The sequence below is a fragment of the Octopus bimaculoides genome, chromosome 3 (genome assembly GCF_046866305.1).
Source record: "Octopus bimaculoides isolate indiv1 chromosome 3, ASM4686630v1, whole genome shotgun sequence".
Lineage (NCBI taxonomy): Eukaryota > Metazoa > Mollusca > Cephalopoda > Octopoda > Octopodidae > Octopus > Octopus bimaculoides.
This window is the reverse complement of record NC_142930.1, coordinates 137524896-137545217: the sequence shown is the minus strand read 5'-3', so window position 1 is coordinate 137545217 and position 20322 is coordinate 137524896. Positions and strand designations below refer to the sequence as shown.

The window sequence follows — 20322 nt, the reverse complement described above, 5'->3', positions numbered from 1 at the left end:
ATTGTAACTCAATAATCACAATACAGATTTCGCAGAATAAACACAAGGTCTCGAGTATACAAGACACAAGAAACGAGTCTGTGGGGCGCTCATGCCTTTTGTCAAGGACATTAACAGCAAAGAAAAGTGAGGTGAAAGAGTTACCAGCAAGAATCGAAACTAGGTCGCAGATTTTCTCGCCTCGAGCTTGACACTAGCAGTTGTAGGCGAGTTTCCTAAGACGGTTTGGTTTGGCAGAGGGTTTCGACCGCTGATAATGAAACTGAATTTTCACTTTGGCATCGAACACAACTATGCAGGATAAGAAAATCGTCAATACTGAATCAACCTCCATACAAGCCTGGTACTAATTTTATCGATCCCGAGGAATGAAAGAAAGAGTTGACTCCACCACTAGGGCGATAAAAAGGAGAGATACAGCATTGACTGAACAAGAAAGAAATACTGTCAGCGAATACAAATAAGATTTTAAACGTCAATCACAACATATAGAATTGTTAATGATTTGCACGGAGAGGGTGGGGGCGAAGTTAGTCATTCGAAGAGGACCAGGGTACACTAAAACATGGATCGCTTCAGCTCTTGGTAAAACAGTCACCTCCTACCAGCCTCATAGGCTGAAACCATTCAGCTGGACCACATTATTCCTACTATTGTTACGGCCTCTTGTGTTTATGAAATTACTGTAACATCATGACTTCTTCTGTTGAAATTGAAGTTAGATTTTTAAGATTCGTTGGCGACAAAATTACAAGCCCTTCGAACCCTTTTAGTTTTGGCCACCATAACTTCTTTCGCTGTAGCCGTCGTGGGTGAGTATCTGGGCACAAGGCTAACTTTTAGAAGAGACAAATAGAGTTGATTGAATCGTTTCTAATATATTACAGGTGAGTATTTTATCGACCCTAAGAGATGAGATACGTCGTTCCTGTTGTGATTTAACCACCCAGCACAGAAGGACAAGACTAAAAACTGCAAAGTATTTGATCCGATGGTTTTTTATAGCCTAAGATATCCTCCCAGATATAATCATTTTTGGTCACAAGGCTACAGAGAACAGAAATGAGACTATGTGACATTGATACCTTTCTTGATTGTATTAACGATGTAAGTGAAATCGACTACAAGCTGGAGTGGAAACTGGGTCGCGAACTCAGCTCACCGGAGTTTACCTTTAAAGTTAGTCTATGGCTCTTGCCAGAACTACAAAATAATAACAAGTGTCAATGAGGGGTTATGGTAGTGTAGTGAAGAAGGAAAAAAGAATATAAGTTGGTCTTACCTTCTGCAATGACGTCTTCCACAGTGACAACATATCTACCCAAGGAGAAGACTTTGCCGACATGACCGGCTGGTTGGGTGGAAAAAAACTTTTTCATTCTAGAATTAGATCTGTGGCGTTGTTGTCTAAGAGAAGAGACAGTTTCGTCGGTAGAGTTGGTATAATAGTGATGGTAATGTTGATGATGCTGTTACACAGTCCATCAGACATGGGAAGTTGTGGTAGTAATGTTGATGTTACGTCCATCAGAAGAGGGAGGATATGGTGATAATTGTGATTGAATGTGTGAAATGTAGAAAGAAATCCGATACATCTATTTCAAGACACGGTCAACAAAACAGAAAAAAACGAAAACGAGATGGGGAAAGAGGAAGAGAGAGAAGATTAACACGTAAAATCGTGGTGGTGATTGTGTTGTCGTTGTTCTTGAGGTTGTTGTGAGGAAGAGAGAGAAAAATACACACAAACTGGGGGGAGAGAGATAACAGATATGGTTGTGATATCTGTTCAAATGGTTGTCAGTGCTATAAAGAGAGGGGCAAGTAGAGAGCAAAGATAGAGTAACACGCAGAGAGATGGTTGCTATTGCGGTAGAGAGATGGAGAGAGGTTAGATCTTCGGGGAAATGTTCCTTTACAAGAAGTTATACTAAAGTCTCTCCCCACTAAAATAAAGAGGGTGACGAAAAAGTGAAAACAAATTAATATGTACGTTAGGGGCCCTGTTGTTGTGATGGTGGAGAGTATTAGTGGTAATAGTTCTGGTGTTGTGGTTGCAGTTAGTATGGTTGACGTGGTGTTGGTGTGGACAGCAGTGACAACAAAGTAAAATAGGCGGAGGTGATAGAGGATTAGAAAGAGAAGCATCGATTCTTGTCTCTCCAGACATCACTTCTAAACAGGTCTTTTAGGTCATCAAACCAACACCCACCCCCACGAAAAGAACCATTATGATCCTAGTCTTGTCTGTTTATATATGTCTATGGGTCTGGATGTGTGCCTACGTTTTGCAAGTGAATGTATCTGTTACTGAGTCTGCGTGCGCCAGTATCTATGTACTAAGTATAGGTAAAAGTAGTAGGTGTATAATGCCGAGTATAAACTGGAGATCGTTCCCTCCCTCTTACTCTCTTTTTCGCCAACACTCACACATACACACTTCCTCCCACTAACGCTCGTTATATATATATTCTTTACAATCCGTAAAACCTCGCGTCAATGTCGAAGTCAAACCATAAATTCCAGCAACTAGAACCACTGCTACTGTCTTTCCAAAGACATTTCCTGTTGCTTCGCCTACAGTCACTTCCGTTTGGCGCAATATTACAGCTTCTGTTGATACTTACAACACTAACGCACTCACATTTCATAATTTTGGTTTTTTTCTTTTTTTTTTATAAATTGCTTTCTCTTCGGTTTTCGTAGTGTAACTGTTACTTTGGTTTCTTTTGCTTCTTGTATTTTTTTCTTTAAAAAATGTGTTGTTGTTGTTGTTGTCCCTCTCTCTCTCTTGTTTGTTTTTCTCTTGTCACGCTGTTATTTCAAGACGATGTTGCCGATCATGATTATCACCCAATGACTGCTGGCTGCTTGGTTTTAAAGCATTGTAGCCATGTTTGTAGGCAAGCTAGCCACGTTAAAAGCGAACGACAACTATATAAGACGACAGTAGGAGAAAATTATAAGGACTCATATGATAAAATAACCCGACCTACTATAGAACGTCGATGTTTTCCCAACTCTTTCCTCGTGTATCCGTTCCCTAATAGCTCGGTCGGATGGTAAATGGGTGGGTGGTCAGCTCTACTTCAAAGCCTCACTTCAAATCTCACTAGGTTGAGATTTTAGAAAATAAAAAAAAATATTTATTACGTACATATTTTTTACCAATATATTTTATACCCTTTCCACTTGTTAAATAAAATATGGAGAGAAAATAGCATCATTTTTCTCTCTCTCCTTCCCGTATCTCCTCGCCGAGCCGTAACTGACCGAGTTAGTGTCAGACGAGATGTCAACACCGGGAGTTGAGGCATCAAGCATGGCCGAGAATAACGAAGAAAAAACTATTCCTTTAGAACAAAATAATTCCGAAAATCAAAGGTATCCTCATATTTTCTTCAGTTTTTTTCATAGCCAACAATGTTTGATTGATTTATTGAGCATTGCATCGAAAAATGTATTCAAAACTAAAACAACTGTTATATGTATATATATATACATTTATTAGTTTGTTTGGGTTGCCGCCACTTGTTTGGCTGGCCAGTGTTTGAAATTGTAGAGCGGATCCATCAGTAAAATCTTCCCATTTATATTTAGTCGATTGTTTCTTCTTTAGCTCTATCATTTTCATTTATACTCACTCATTTTAGTTTTTCGATTCAATGTTTATAACATATTTTGTGTTTGAATTTCAGTTCAGTTTTTTTTTTCTTTTGGTTTGTTTACGAAACATATAAAGTTTATTACTACTATTATTCCGAACTCTTTATTTTTTAGAAGCTGAATTAATACGTTCGATTATTTTGTTATAAAAGGAAAGAAAGTTGTGGCATTCATGCGTTTCTGAATATTCATTGCATCGTCGGTTTAAACAGTTCTAAATATTATTTAAAACAAGGATTGTACGCTTTCTTGGAGAAACTTAACCGCACAACGAAGCCGGTCACATTACTAATACATATTCTACTTGAAGCTAAGTTGAATTAGTTAATGTTAAGGAATGACTAATTTGACTCGGGGATACCTGCTAAACAAAATATAATTTAGAGAACAAATAATTACAATTGTTAACTTTTTTTCTCGTGAATTTGGATGATCGTGAAGTTTTCCTTTCAAAGTTGCGAGAGTGTTCAAAAGCTTGAAATACGAAAGACTAAAACATGAGAAAATTTGCAAATATTTAATGATCAAACATTTGCTAACACATAAACAACTAGTTTTCTGAAACTAGCATGGGCGCCAGTACATGGTGGTTAGGTCTGCTAGAAATAACAGCAGAATGTTGGACCCAGACACACTGAACAAAGGACTTGAACACCTTGTGTACGTTTAAGTGTTTCTTGCACGACGCGTGATAAAGCTGAATTAAAGAAACTATAATGTTAGTAAACTGTCAAAATAAGTGCCGGGATAATATTTACTTGTCACTTTTTAAAGTATTGGCGGCATAATTTAAAGAGAAATTGAAACCAGTTCTCGTACTTGACTCGCAGTAAATTTATCTCGGTATCGAATTGTTCGACAAAATCTTAGATATGCCATCTCCAAAATTACCGATATACTTCGCCTATTAGGCCAGAAATACTCTCCTGCCACCTGGTAAATTGGATGCCGTTAGCGATGACCTACGGAAGTTCAGGCTGGACATCAACCACATTGATCACACCAATTCGGAAGGGCTTTGCTAAGGTTATGGGTTGTCGTTGTTGTCTCTCTTGTTACGCTGTTATTTCAATATAATGTTGCCAATCATGATTATCATCCACTGACTGCTGGCTGTCGTGGAAGCAGTGCCTACAATTAAAAAGTGTAAAAAAAAATATATCTACCAAACTCAGTCGAAGAAAACAAATACAGCTCCATTACTATCTCAGATGTGTCCAGAAACATAGTAGGGAATTCTATACAATGTACCTAATGTAAACTATGTATGCATGAGAGATACAGTGAGATCGCAGGTTTAATGACAGAATGTTGCAGCTGAACGAGTGATAAGCAGTATTAGTACTAAGCTTTTGTTACCAAGGTAACCTAATCAACAGTGGAAGTGGATGTTCCAAAAGCATAGTAACCAAGAGTTAGAACCGGGTGTAAAATGTTAAGAGAGCTATGACTGCAAGTAAGAAAGTGATTCTCTTGTAAAAAGCAGATCGTCAGGTATTTGTGCACAAAGTATGATGTTTCCTGGTAGTGAAATGTGCATTGAATGCAAAAGATGTATAAAAGCTAGAAAGTGATGAACCAAACATACTTTAGTGTACATAAATATTGGGACAAAAACTGAGAGGAAACCTGGAATAAGAAGAATCAAATGCACTGTACAAAAGAAATACTGCAAGACATGATGTTTTTGGTGGTTGACAGTGAGTGAATAAATACCAAGGAGTTTACTAGAAGAAATACATTAAAGAGAAAGGCATGGAAAGAAGTGAAGGCTGATATGATGCTGAACCTTACTAAGACAATGACTGACAAGTGGCAAGACATGGTGCTAGAGAAGACCTCTAAAACCCAAACAAGCATGGTAAAAGCATCATGATCATCATTTAGCATCCATTGTCCATGCTGACATGAGTTGGACAGTTTGACCAGGGCTGGTAAGCTAAGGAGCTACACCAGACTCCAGTCTGATTTGGCATGGTTTCTATAATTAAATGCCCTTCGTAATGCCAACCACTCTAAGAGTGTAATGAGTGCTTTTACGCACCACCAGCATGGGTACCAGTTGCATAGCACCAGTATCTGCTACGACTATGATTTCACTTGGATTGATGGGTCTTCTCAAGTGCAGCATAATGCCAAAGGTCTAAGTCATCTATCATTGCTTCTATGAGGCCCAACACTTGAAAGATGCTTTTTACATGCCACTGGCACTGGCCACATTGCTTCCATGAGGCCCAACACTTGAAAGGTGCTTTTTACATGACATTGGTGCCAGTTATGCGACACCAGCATTGGCCACGATGCGGGTCTTCTCAAGCACTACATATCGCCAAAGGTCTCCATCACTAGTCAGTATCTCCATGAAGCCCAGAGTTTGAAGATTATGCTTCACTGCCTCATCCCATGTCTTCATGGATCTACCTCTTTCACAGGTTCCCTCCACAATTAGAGATCAGAACTTCTTTACATATCTGTCCTCATCTTTATGCATCACATGATCGTACCAGTGCAGTCATCTCTCTTGCACACCACATCTGATGCCTCTTATGCCCAACTTTTCTCTTAAAATGCTTGCACTCTGTCGTACATGCACACTGACATAGTACATCCAGCGAAGCATGATGGTTTCATTTCTTTCAAGCCTACACATATCCTCAGCTGTCAAAGCCCATGTTTGCCGTGTAGCATAGCTGTTCACATGCATGAAATCAATTGATATTGGGGTATGTAAACTATCTTCACATTCCATCCTGAAGGTAGGCCTATTTTTTAAAGTGCTCATTGCATTACTCATGTGTGTATTTATCGTAGGATTGGTGGTTTTTGAAGCTTTCGCTTTCATCTTTGGCAAGCGGTATTTTTACCCTTCTTTTATTCAGATATTTAATATAATACCTATTGAGGTAGAAGTCTTGCTAACCGCTTCATTACTACTGTTTTTAGCAGCAATAATGCTTTCATATATATATATATGTGTGTGTGTGTGTATTTCACTGAACCCTCATTTGTTCACAAGAGAATCCATCATATAATACGTGTGTGTGTACATATATATGTGTGTGTGTGCATGTGTATATATATATATATATATATGTATGTATATATGCACATATACATTTCCCTTGCTGACATGACTTGGACAGTTCGTCATGATCCGAATCATTTCTTATTGGGAGCTATAGCTCTCATAAACTAATGCTTATACGTTTAATTTTTTACTTAGTTTCTACAACTACTGCCAACCACTTCACAGTGTGTACTGGATGCATTTTTCATAGCACTGACACTGTAGAAGTTGTTAAGTGTACAAATGAGCAGAAAAAATATAGGATTATGAGACAGGACTAAAATGACCCCACAATCCTACATTTTCTCCTTTCATGTGCCATCCACTTTATACTGAGTGTGTTTTGCATGGCATCAGCACCAGGGAATTAGTCAACTCTTCAGTGAGACAGGACTGAAGAACCTCTCAACCCTACTTTACCATTATTCACTCAAGAAGTATTGAGGAGTGTGCATGAGTGGGGTAACTTGGGATCAGTTTATTTGGGAGAAGAGTGCTGTCACTCTGGTAATGGCAGAAAGAGAACAGTGGAAGGCCAAAATAGATGAATGAAAGGAGCAAGAGTAGAATAATATTGAAATGGAATCAGGTGAAGTTACGATAAGCAGTAATATAACTGTACAAAGCAAAAATAGATGATGGATAGTGAAATATGGTGTAATGTGCACAGAAGGTTTATTGCAGTCCCTTGTAAATAGATCTAGAGAAGAGAGAATGTTGTAGAGTGATGAGGACAGTCTGATGTAGTATTTTATACATAGGCCTAGTAAAAGGAGTGGGTGGCAACAGAGTGATAAGTATGTTGGTAGGGAAGCCAATTGTTATTCATGGATCGTATAAAGCACCATCTGAATATAGCCAATGCCAGTGCCCCTTGACTGGCTCCCGTGCTGCTGACATGTCAAAAACACTATCCAAACGTGATCGATGCCAGGCCTGCCTGACAGGCTCCTGTGCCAGTGGCAATTAAAAAGCACCCACTACGTTCTCGAAGTGGGTGGCGTTATGAAGCGCATCCAGCTGAAGAAACATTGCCAGATCAGATTGGTGCCTGGTGCAGCCACTAGTTTTCCAGACCTCAGTCAAACTGTCCAACCCATGCCAGCATGGAAAACGGACGTTAAATGATGATGATGATGATGATGAGCATTACAGGTGCTGAAATGAGAGATTATAAGTATGAATGATAGGGAGATGAGAGTGGGGAAAGTAGGGACAGGTAAAGTGATAAGGATATTCCAATAAGGCCTAGTGAAGAGTGGTAGCAGAGTGGTGGGGATGGTAGTATCTGTGGTGTGTGTACATGCATGTATGCATGCACTTACACACACACACACATACATCTCTTTGAAGAACATCTTTCTTTAGATATGCGTTCACAACACACTCAATTCGTTGATGTGTGGAGATTTTGAGACACCTCGCTGTTTCAACCTATTTCAAACCTACCCCTCATATCAATGAACCCAAACAAGAGTGATGGCTCTTGTTTATAGAAATCAGTAAACATTTTTCTGGTGCATGCTGCTATCTTCCAAACTGATATCTTATCACATGCATACAGAACAGTGGTATGCACATGAGGATTTGTCGTCCATTTGGCAGGCATCAGTATATACTCTTTTACTTGTTTCAGTCATTTGAATGCGGCCATGCTGGAGCACTGCCTTTAGTCGAGGAAATCGACCCCAGGACGTATTCTTTGTAAGCCTAGTACTTATTCTATCGGTCTCTTTTTGCCGAACCGCTAAGTTACGGGGACGTAAACACACCAGCATCGGTTGTCAAGCGATGGTGGGGAGACAAATACACATACATATATATATATATATATATATATACATATATACGACGGGCTTCTTTCAGTTTCCGTCTACCAAATCCACTCACAAGGCTTTGGTCGGCCCGAGGCTATAGTAGAAGACACTTGCCCAAGGTGCCACGCATTGGGACTGAACCCAGAACCATGTGGTTGGTAAGCAAGCTACTTACCAACAAATAATTCATTTGCTGATTTCTATAAACAAGAGCCACCACTCTGGTTTAGATTCATTGATCTGAGGATAGCTTAGACAGAAGAGACTCAGCCAGGTCAAAACACCATGGTCTCCTTACATCAATGGATCAATAGTCTTTGGAGAACATCTTTTCCAGAGGTGAAAAGATGTTCTTCAAAGACAAAATACAACAGCAATTAGTAGTCATATTCAGGTCTGTGAGAACATATTAAGAATGAATAAGTTTGTCAATTTCACTCTCATGGGTACACATAACAATTTATTGATTTCAAACTTTTGTCTTGTTATCAAAATGACAAACATCAACATGGCTTGGGCTAGTGCTTGTTGTTTTCATGTATCAGTAATTCACATCACCAGAACAACCAGTCAGCAGATGTAAACCAACCAACACAGGTGCTATGTTATAGATTGCCAGAATAGAACTGAAGAATGACTACTCAAAAACAAAAGTATTGCATTCTCTGAAACTATTAGTCACTGTTGTGGCTGGGGGTTTTATACTATTTCCCCTCACACATTGTCATCTTGTTGTCATAGTTATTATATTTACTATTTACCCTTTATGTCATTTTATATAGCAAACCACCACAAACTGAAGAAGCTACTCAACATGCTCCATGGAGCAGCCAGTATTCCTCAACAAGCTTCTCTTCGTCTTTAAGAAGTAGAACATATGTTTTAAAGTCTAAATTTTAACAATAAGCGCCACAATAAATTTGAGCTAGTCACTGCTAAAATATGAATAGAATAATCATTTCAAAGTAAATCACTAGATATTTTACAGCTGCATACCCATAGTGTTTCATCTGTGAGTTTACCACTAAGTATTTGATCAAGTAACTCTATTATACATGTACTCAGAGTTAAATCAGTCTACTAAACAACACTAACCCATTTTACACAAGTTGCATTCATTTGGTTTACACTAAAGCAACAATCTAACTTCTAATTACTTATTATGTATATCTGCATCTCTATCTAGCAGTGGAGTGTGCCACTGAGGTTGAAGAACTAGTGTTTTAGTATGGTACCATAATATATTTTATTTACTTGTTTGTTACAGCTTGCAAATTTCTTTTCACTTTTTCTAACCCTGCCTTGCATCCTTTACAGTTCCAAAACTGGTGATTCTTCGGAAGAAACTGTTGCTGAAGTTGCATCCAGTAAGAAAGAAGAGAGTGAAAAGAAAGAGGAAACGCCCAAAGAATCTGAAAATCAGGAAGACATGGAGGTCGAGAGTAAGTCATTAGACAAAAGCAGTGAGAACAACAACAGTAAGAAAGACACTGAACCATCAGAACTGCCACAGCTACCAACCACACCACCACCTCCACCACCAAATGAAACTGAAACACCACCTCCACCACCACCTGATGACTCCCCATCCATGGAAACTGAAGTAGATAATGCGCCCGACACACCAGCTACCATCCCTGCCACACCAGTGGCTGCAGATATGGTTGACCTTTCAGAAATGGAGACTGACATGAACACAGCCTCAAAATCAAACGATACTGATGAAACAACATCCCAAACAGGTAATGGTCTTCAAGGGAAAATGAGGTTGTCAATGTTTGGTGGTTTTGTTTTTTTTATAGCATTTTGTTCATATACAATAATATGCAGTCGTGTTTAATGCAGCATCTGTGATAATGAGCAATAAAATCTGGAAAAAGTATCTTTCAAGTATGATACACTATTACTTTTGTTTAGTATTATGATGTATGAAAAAAAGAGTAGTTATCCAGATTATTATAATTCTAAAATACTTAGAAAAATTTCACATATCCTAAACAAAATGAAATGCTAATTGAAAAGTAACCTTTGAACAGTGTATGTTAAAAAAGTGCACCTGCTGCAAAATCAGCGCTGTGCAAATGACACAATTATTTCTTTTTCCCTTTTTTTTTTCTCTCATATAGCACACAAATATATACAATATATTAGGTTATATTAGTTAATGATCACAAGTCAACTTTCAGTACATCATCATTTATCATCAATATCAGAAATGATAGATCTCTTTACCCTATGATTAATTGTTTGTCAGCTAGTATTCTATTACTAACCAGTACCCCAGGTTCATAACTAATCACATTAATTCTCAACACTGATCTCTCTCTCTCTCTCTATCTCTCTCGCTCTCTCTCACTCTCACTCACTCACTCATAATAATTAAAGTTTTCATGCCTGTCAGGTGCTGAAGATGTTGAATCATCCCAAACCAATGCAGATAGCTTTGATGAAGAGAACACTGACTACACTGCTGGGAAAGCTGCACAGTTTGGTGAAAGGGGAACAAGCGATCAGACTAAAGATGACTCTAAAGACACTAAAATGGAATCATCAGAATCAAAAAGTTCGGAATTTGATGTGGACCCTGATAAAAAATCTGTAAAAGAGTCAGATGCAGAACCAGTTAAAAATCCACAATGTTACTGGTGAGTTTAAAGTTGAAATTTTTTATTGGCACTTATCACTCTTCTTCTATGACCCACTCCTATATCCTTCACCTTCCCTTCCAAACTGGTATTTACCATCAACCATACTTCCACACCAGTACACCATTCACTGTATCCACCTTTAGCCCCATAACAAGCCATCTTTCACACTCTTATAAACTTACTCACCACTCCTTCCAGTACTCTGTCCCTTTTCTATCTTATATTCAGTTTTTCTACCTTTAGCATATGCCCTGACACCTCCTCACCACCATCTTTTTCTCTCTTTCTAACTCAGTTAGCCATGTATCTCCTCAATATCAAGACACCTGTTCCTCCCTCTCACTCATACTTTAATCTCTCAGCACTCACTCAGTTGAGGGATCTTGTCTTGTGAGCTATTTAATGACCTCACTAGTGCTGGTGCCGCAAAAAAAAACAACACAAAGTACACTCTGTAAAGAGGTTGCCATTAAGAACGGCATCTAGCAGAGATTGGGGCTTGATACAGCCTTCTGATTTGTCAGAGCCTATCAAACCATCCAAGCATGGAATATAAATGTTGAATTATGATGTCAGTGGTAGCAACTATTCTTTTGGCTGTTTTCTGTTGCCTTTATCCCATCACATACTCTTACCTTTGCTATTATCAATCACGATCTCTAGATTCCCACATAAGTCCTGCCTTTTCCATCATACTCTTGCTCCTTCCACTTAGCCATTTTTGTCTTTCTACTATCATCATTCTCTTTCTTATTTCTTTCCTTGGCTTACACATCTCAGGTTACTGACTTCTCAACATTTATTTAGTACAAGAAATACCTCTTCCTTTGCTGATGCGACAGTGGGAGGCACCTCTTCTGCTGCATTCTCTCTGAATGGTGATTGAGATAACTTCCATAGTGCTGTGCCATGAAAAATGCGCTCACAATACACTGCAAAGTGATTGGCAAGTGAGCAGAGAAATGTGATCTTTTAATACTGTCTCGAGGAGTTATCAACCTCTGCAGTATTGGTTCAAAAGAAAATACACCCAGCACACTATATAAAACAGCTGCCAAAGAAAGGGCATCCAGCCACAGAAACCAAGCGAAGATGCTACATACAAGCACTAGTTTATGATAGCTGCAGTTCCTAATGAGAATTGACTTCAACTTAATGCCAACAAGGAAAGCAAATGTTAAATGTTGATGATGATGACATTAGTTAGAAAGGTGGAGCAAAGTACTAAAAGATAAGAAAGAAAGGTTTTTAGAAAACAACTATGTTGAGACGAATATTTAACCTTCACCTTCTGCATGTATAATTCTTAATCATCAATTACAGCTATAATTTTTTAAATGGAAATAATCATTTTGAATTGTTATTTATTTACCTGTTGAGTATAATCCTTTACACACACTTTTTTATTGTTAACATATCTGCTTGGTTCAATCTCAGCTCAAAGTTGGTCACGTAATTCTTGAAAGAGTCACAAGACAAAAAGTTTTCTGTATTTGAAATATGTGATAGAGGGTAAAAATATTCATGAATGTTATACAATATATTGTAATTATTACTGTCCAACCCATGCCAGCATGGAAAGTGGGCGTTAAACGATGATGATGGTGATTAGAGAGGTCACAACACAGCATTTACTGCAAACAAAATCTGGGGAATGTTACCCAACTATCAAATGTTAATTTTATTTATTTATTATTTAAAAATTCAAAATGGCTCACAGATGATTAAATGATTTGATAAAAATTTATTGTAATGGGAACCACTGGTTTTGATATTTTATGTATTAGTATATACTGGTATAAATAAATGAGACTATGCCTATTGCTTACCTCTAAACTTGTCTCAATTTCTTGGATTAGTTTCTTTTATTATTAATGAATTTTAATTTATCATAGGCAAAGGTATGGACATGTGGTTGGAAATTTCACTTCGTAACAATGTAGTTTCATGTTCAGTCTTGTCACACAGCTCCTACTGTGATTCAGGCCAAACTGAATTTGGTGGGTGGCAATTGCAGTAAGTCTATTCATGTGTGTGTATATATATATATATATATATATATATACACACACACACACACACATAACACTAGAGAGAAGGATTAGTTTGACAATAGAAAAAGCATCTGACTCTAGAAAACTCGTCTAAATGAAGTCCATCTGACTCATGCAAGTGTGGAGAAGTGTGATGATGTGTGTGTCTACATGCAAATGTACATAAATGTTATTTGTTGTTTGTCACCACTTGAGCAAAACTGATGATGTTGACATTCTCTGTTGTCATAATGACTGGTTTGCTCTACATTTTCAAAACATCTGAAGTTAAATTTAAGAAAATCCCTTGTTTGACAATCCAGAGAGGCTTGGTGGCAGGAAGAGCATCTGGCCATAAAATCCTGCCTCAAATAACTAACTCGCTTATTTAGTCCATAGCTCCCTCCACTCCTGCCACTTCCGGATCTTCCCCATGTTCCTAGCCCCGTTGACCACCTTTTCATACCTCACCAATATAAATTCTCTCACAGGATCCAATCTTTGCACTTTTCTAAACTTCTGATTCCTGCATCTTAACCAGCATTATCTGTTGCTCGGCATGCACTCTGTGCAACACTTTGTACATTAGTCAAACCAGCTGTCATTTAGCTGACCAATTCACACATCTTTGTGACATCAGACTCAGAAACCAAACCTCTGGTGCTCACAATTTTCTACTCTCTGAACCACATAACACATCAGTGTTTGGCCATAGACTATGAAAACACCGAAGAACAAGAGATGGTGAAGTGGCTGGGTGAGTTAAAATGACAGGATGTAAGTTTCAGGAAATTCTCTTGGAACAAATCCTTCAAATAGCATCCGTCTCGCATTGCACTGTTTACATATTATGCACTATAGCAGGTTGGAGAAGAGAAAGTCTAACTAGTGTTACATGTTGTCTATGGATTTGTGGTTTGAACGAATATGAATTCGGGAGTGGAAATAAGTGGAGGTTATGGATGAGTTGGGATTTAGACATAAGAGAACACTTGCCTGTAGATTTTTCTTTTTTGTAGGAGAGTAAGAGTTTCTTTTAAGATCGAGGCAGTTGCAGTGTCTAATTGCAGAATGCAACGATGGCATGTTAAAACAGATGAGTTACAAGTATGGAAGATTATTCAGTCCTCAGGTGAGCGTAGGCTTGAGCTCAGTAGAAGGTAGCGTCCGGGTTAGGGTGGGGTTAATTGCGTGAGAGGGGGAAAAATAGCGCATTGTCTCATCTAAAATTTGGTCATACAAGGGAAACAACTCTGTTGATATAACCATTTGTTTTTTTATGTGTTATGTCTAGCAGAGTAATGTATCTTAGATTGAATCGCCGTATGCTTTTGTAAATCGGAATTTCAGTGGTGAAGCATTTCAAATGTTTCAAGTAGCAATTCAAACTGGATCACGGATTCAATCCGCATCGTGTGTGTGTGTGTGTATTAACGCACATATATCATCATATTTTAATGTCTCTATCGGTCATGGGTTGGTTTATAACAAGTAATTAGTCCAAGGGCTGCATCATGTTCAATGTCTGCTTTGATGAGTGGATGCACTAACGCCATCCACTTTTACAAATTTTTTTTTTTTTTTTTTTTTTGCATGGCACCAGAACTAGTCGCGTCGCTATGCAGCTTGTGAGACTAAGAATCCATTTGGCTGAGCAAGTAAGCTCTGTACAAAGAGATGATAGGTTTAAGTATAAGGAAAGATAACAATAGAACAGGTTTCTTGCTACATTGGAGACAGAAAAACAGGGAGTTCAGGTGGTTAGAGATGGGGAATGGGTGAAGTGGTGAATATAATGAGTGGAGAACAAGTGTTGAGAGATGCTAATATATATTGGAGGGAGACTGTAGAAATTGGGTAGCATTGAGGAAGTGAATGTAGGAAATGGTGAACAAGGAATAGAGAGTGATTAATGATGTATAAGAGCTGGTGGGGAAGTGGGTGATGTTTGATAGTACAGAAAGGGAGGAGCAGCCGGATAATGATATAATAGAGATAGGAAGGATAAGGAGAAGAGAGATTACTAGTAGTTAGGTTGCAAGAGTGTGAAGAGAGATGCAGGTGTAGTGCAGAAGTAAAGTCATGAAGAAGAAGAAGAGATAGTTTGGTGGTACAGAAGGGTGACCAATATAAAATATACGTGGGAAGGGTCAATATTAAGAATGAGTGATGGATATCAAGTGGAATGGTTCCAGGCAGTGAACAAGATAACTTGCATCAGAGAAAAAGATAATAAAGCATGCAGTTATGTAGGTGATGGAGGGCCCAATGATAGAGAGATCATTCATGGTAGAGGTGGCTTGAGAGGGGAATTGAGAAGGGCAAAGTTTTGCATATGGTTACAAGTAATGTGCATGTGTGTGGGTATGACCTCAGGATGCTGAACACAACAAAAGAGATTGACAAAGGATTGTGATAAGCAAAATGATGCACTGTTCAAGTTGATTCAGCATTGTCAACCTGGTAAGATGGATGTAAAAATGATAACTATGATGAAGGAAAAGAATACTGATGGAATTAAACCAATTCACACACAAATATTTGACCAGACAGTGACAAGAAATGCAACCAGCTTTGAAAGTACTTATTTTAATACTATACAAACATTTAATATTGCAAAACAACTCTGCACTAGCGCTAGCATGATAAAATTGACCTCCAGTCTAGTGCCTGATACAGCTCTCTGGCTTACCATCTCCAGTTAAACTGTCTAACCCATGCCAGTATGGAAAACAGATGTTAAATGATGATAATGATATATCTAGGACTGTTTGGATTGTAGGTGAGGACAGGAGTATAGTTACTGCATCTTTGACATCTTCTATATTTCCAAGTGCATCCAAATAAACTACATATACATGTTACATTTTCATCTTCTCAAAGAATGTGATGCATATGGCCTAGGTACAGTTTTTTGTATCATTGGCTTTATTTAGTAACACTACATGTATTATAGTAAGAGGCTTACTGGTCCAACACCTAATAATATGAGACATTTGCCTGTTAATCAGTGTTGCCATTACTTACAGTAGTGAACTTTTACCTGTATATTATAGCTAATTACAACCAAACTAAATAGGCTTCTTTGAGAGTCAGGTGCTTTGACTGTGGACACAACACAAAATCATTGATAGAATATAAACTGACAATTTTTCACTTAGTTACTTGTTTGTATTCTTTAAACTTATATGCCAGATGCTACACATACACTTGAGACAAAACTAAAAGGACTTCACACTCCATGGTGACCTCACTACTGCTGATACCACAAACAAGACACCCAGTACACCCTGTAAAGGGATCGACATTAGGAAAGACATTGTGTCATAGAAACTACACTAAAGCAGACATTGGAGCATGACGTGGTTCTCAAAACTGTCAGATGTCAAACCATCAACATCATGCCAGCATCAAAGATGGTGCTGATTATCCATCATCATTTAACATCCATTTCCCATGCTGACGTGGAGCTGGCCAGACTCCAGTTGTCTGTTGTGGCATGGTTTCTATGGCTAGATACCCTTCCAAACGCCAACCACTTTACAGAGTATGTTGGGTGTTTTTTACATGGCACCAGCTCCCGAAAAGGACAAGCATGTATGTATGGTTGACAACAATTTTACTTAGCTTGATGCATCTTCTCATATACAGCAAATCACCAACTTTGTGGATCAGAAGTTTGCTTCATGATCACATTTTTCCCTGCTAAATTCCAGTATGTATCACCTTGAGTATTTTCTACCATTGCCTCCACTTAACCAATCCCTTGTGAATGTGAATTTATCTTTTGTCTGTTTATATATATATATATATATATATATATCATGGTGGCATGGCTATGTGGTTAAGGTGTTTGCTTTCTAATCATAGGGTCTCAGGTTCACTCCCACTGTACAGCACTTTGAGCTAGTATGTAAAGCATTTTTTGCTGTAGCCTTGGGTCAACCAAAGCCTAATGAGTGGATTTGGTGAATAGAAACTGAAAGAAGCCAGTCATGTTTGTGTATCCTTGTTTTGAGATCACACACTGGCTGTAAGCAAATGTTACTGTCATATAAGTAGTTGTAGTGATGTTTATTTGCAATCTTCAGTAAAGTCATGTACAGCCATTGTTCTGGTCATGTTTAAAAAACTAGGGGATTTATTATTTTACTTGAAAACAGATCGGATTGGAACAGTAAGGGTCTTAGAAAATTGGCTCAACATATTTTATTCTGACTCATGCAATCACAGAAAAATAGTCATTAAAACAATGATGGCGGTGGCGGCAGCGGTATGTGTGTGTCTAGAGAAATAATTGATTGGAAAAGATATTTGGTTAATAGCCTATTAAGTGAAACTTCAGATCACTTAGCTGTCAGTATCTCTTTTTTCTCCATTTAACATTGCCGGTCCAAGGGCTAAACATTGGTTTTATGAATGACTCTGACTCACATAGATATTCTGTATACCCACATACACATACAATGCTTCACAGAAGTGTGAATCAAACATTTAAAAGTTTTCTGTACAGTCTATTAAGAATTATCAAAAAGTTTTGTTGCACATTTACCATCTAGTTGCTGACCACTCTACTTCTAGATACAATGCAATTGTATCAGTAACCAGATGGTTTCAGATCGTGATACTGCCAATTTTACAACTCTGGATCAGATGAGATCTTGTTCAGACAGAATTTTCATGACTGAATGCCCTTCCTGACACTAATCCTCACTTGTTTCCAAGCAAGGTAATAATCCCCTAGTGTATAGAACAACAAAAAGCTTGGATATGCTTTCACAGAGGATTACAAACACCATTTGTACAAAAGGTGAAGATTTTGCTTACAATTAGCTCTCACATGTCAAGAAATCCAGATATGCTTTCACAGCAAACTACAAACAAGCAACACTTCAAATGAACAGCGAGGCTTTTGTTTTCAACAAGCACACACATCATTATCTTCATTTAACTTCCTCCTTCCATGCCGATGTGGGTTGGGCAGTTTGACAGGATCTGACAAGTTAGAAGACTGTGTCATGCTTTACTGTCTATTTTAGTATGGTTTCTACAACTGGATAGCCTTCCTAACTCCAAACATTAAAATAAAAGGGAATTTGCACTCAGTCACACACAGAGTTGTAGTGCAACTAAGATTCTATACTATAAGCTCATTATTATTGTTGTTGTTGCTGGAAAAGGAGGAGAGATTAAATAAAATAACATTTTTTTTATCACTAAGCACAGATGTGGCTCTGTAGGTAACAAAGCTTGCTTCTCAGCCATGTGATTTCAGGCTAACCAAAGCTTTGTAAGTGGCTTTGGTAAATGGAAACTGAAAGAAGCCAATTGTAAATATGTTTGTGTATGCATATGTACATAGGTATACATGTGTGTGTGTTTGTATATACTCTTACCTTGACATCATGTGATTGTTGTTAAACAAGCATCCCCATCATACAATGTCCATTTCTAGTCTTCCATGAAAAACATATCTGGGGAGATGTGACCTTGCTCGGAAATGGATACGGGTTGGTGACAAGAAGGGCATAGACATTAAAATGATGGTGTTTGAAACATATCTTAAACAGAGATCTAGTATACAAAATTAAAATGGAAGGTTTTAATATAAATATGAACACTTTAAACTGAGAGACTTTTGTATCACAAATCCAGGAGAGGTGTCAAGCAGGTTGATAACAAGAAGTAATTTATTATCAGTTGTTAGTATTTGGCTAACAATGACTTTAAAGTTTTTATCAGAAAATATTGAAGAGGTTAAGCAAAATTTGTTAACATGCCTATGCAGCCTTTCTACTTTATGGCTCTTTTCCTGTTCGTGTTACTGTTTTATGCTGTGTACAATTCATTTCCTTTTGGCTATCATTGCTGTCTTTATTTGACTTATTGTTGCTTTCTGTTCCCACTTTTACCCTTTTCCTTTGAATTGTAGTAAATCATCATCATCATCATCGTTTAACATCCGCTTTCCATGCTAGCATGGGTTGGAGTATACAATAAGTTTATCTTCATCATCATCACCACAGATGTCTGATACTGATATTTTTTATGTTAGCAATATTGAACGAGAACAAGGAAACTACAAAAATAGAACTTTGATGCCGTCGAGAGGTAGGCCCCGAAACAGCGTGCATTCTCTCCTGATGACCTTATACACTTGCTGGCTTCCGGTATGTGGAGTTCTCGACTGGTAGCGCTTGCATGTGCAAGTTGTTTGCAAGACATCTAAGACCTTGTGGTAGGTAGCCACTGACAAACCAGAAAGACGGTTAGGCATCTTGGAAAGATGAGCGGACAATAGGAAAGACTATCGACACAAGGAGAGAGACTGGCGGAGGCTGCGGACTTACAATCCTCGCCTTTGTAATATATTGTCTTTTGCTTGTTTCAGTTATTAGACTGTGGTGATGCTTGGGCATCGCTTTGAAGTGTTTAGTTGAACAAATCAACCCTAGTACTTACAAATTAAGTTTGGTACCCAATTTATTTACTGATTTGAGGAAAAGAATTTTGTCATAACTATCTCTTATTATTTGGTTTCAAGTTTACTTCAAAATAATAATGATAGAAAGATAATCGTGTTAACATTCTCTTAAACTTCAACTCTCCCAAAAATACTGCATTTTTACAAAGCACTTGACAATCTTCCAGTGCAGCTGTGGTGATAAATCTGTAGTATCCTGCTATATCAGGAGAATATGGTGTGTGTTATAGAATTTCCCAGTCAAGTTCTCAAATAGCATTTTTGGTCAAATCAGCAACATGGGGACAAGTGTCATCATGTTGAAAAAGCATGTCACCAGTTGGTTCATTTCAGCTGGACCCCTCGTTGAGCTGGTGCTTTTGCTAAAATGCAAAGTTCTGCATTAATCATGTGGTTGTTTCCAAGTATTTTGTAGTGGATTATCCCTTCCTTATCCCACTAAATGCAGATCATTGTCTTGCATGGATACAGCTCTGGCTTGGCTGAGTGTGTTGCTTGCATCTTGGGACTCAGCTATTTTTTGCTTTGTTCCATATTGACATAATGCATTTTTCATTGCTAGGAACAATGCAGTAAAGAAATCTGTTTGTATCCACAATTAGCTAGA

The 20322-nt window shown here is 38.0% G+C and overlaps 2 protein-coding genes and 1 long non-coding RNA gene across 9 annotated transcripts in view; 1 reads left to right on the top strand and 2 right to left on the bottom strand.

The window, feature by feature from the left end:
- LOC106883250 (uncharacterized) overlaps nucleotides 1–3166 on the bottom strand; it is a 96623-nt gene extending 93457 nt beyond the window's left edge. For 2 of the 6 annotated variants that reach the window (XM_089349718.1, XM_089349720.1), the window contains exon 1: nucleotides 1283–3111. In XM_089349718.1, the coding sequence (XP_089205844.1) occupies nucleotides 1283–1379 (97 nt within the window). In that variant the 5' untranslated portion in view covers nucleotides 1380–3111. Of the gene's footprint in view, nucleotides 1–1282 lie in introns of all 6 variants that reach the window. The other 4 variants (XM_089349717.1, XM_089349719.1, XM_089349722.1 and 1 more) reach the window with 4 other exon arrangements.
- A 16-nt stretch (nucleotides 3167–3182) lies between these two features.
- The window catches only part of LOC106883251 (set1/Ash2 histone methyltransferase complex subunit ASH2), a 154528-nt gene continuing 137388 nt past the window's right edge, over nucleotides 3183–20322 (top strand). Inside the window, exons 1-3 of one of the 2 annotated variants that reach the window (XM_052966127.2) lie at nucleotides 3183–3384; nucleotides 9868–10292; nucleotides 10952–11195. In XM_052966127.2, coding sequence (XP_052822087.1) covers nucleotides 3293–3384; nucleotides 9868–10292; nucleotides 10952–11195 — 761 coding nt within the window. In that variant the 5' untranslated portion in view covers nucleotides 3183–3292. The remainder of the gene's footprint in view (nucleotides 3385–9867; nucleotides 10293–10951; nucleotides 11196–20322) is intronic. The other variant, XM_014934184.3, reaches the window with a different exon arrangement.
- Nucleotides 4558–18896, bottom strand: LOC149136743 (uncharacterized). The gene is made up of 3 exons (XR_016241219.1): nucleotides 18628–18896; nucleotides 12571–12656; nucleotides 4558–4797 (listed from the first exon to the last, which is right to left on the bottom strand). It is a non-coding gene; the product is annotated as an uncharacterized LOC149136743 (long non-coding RNA).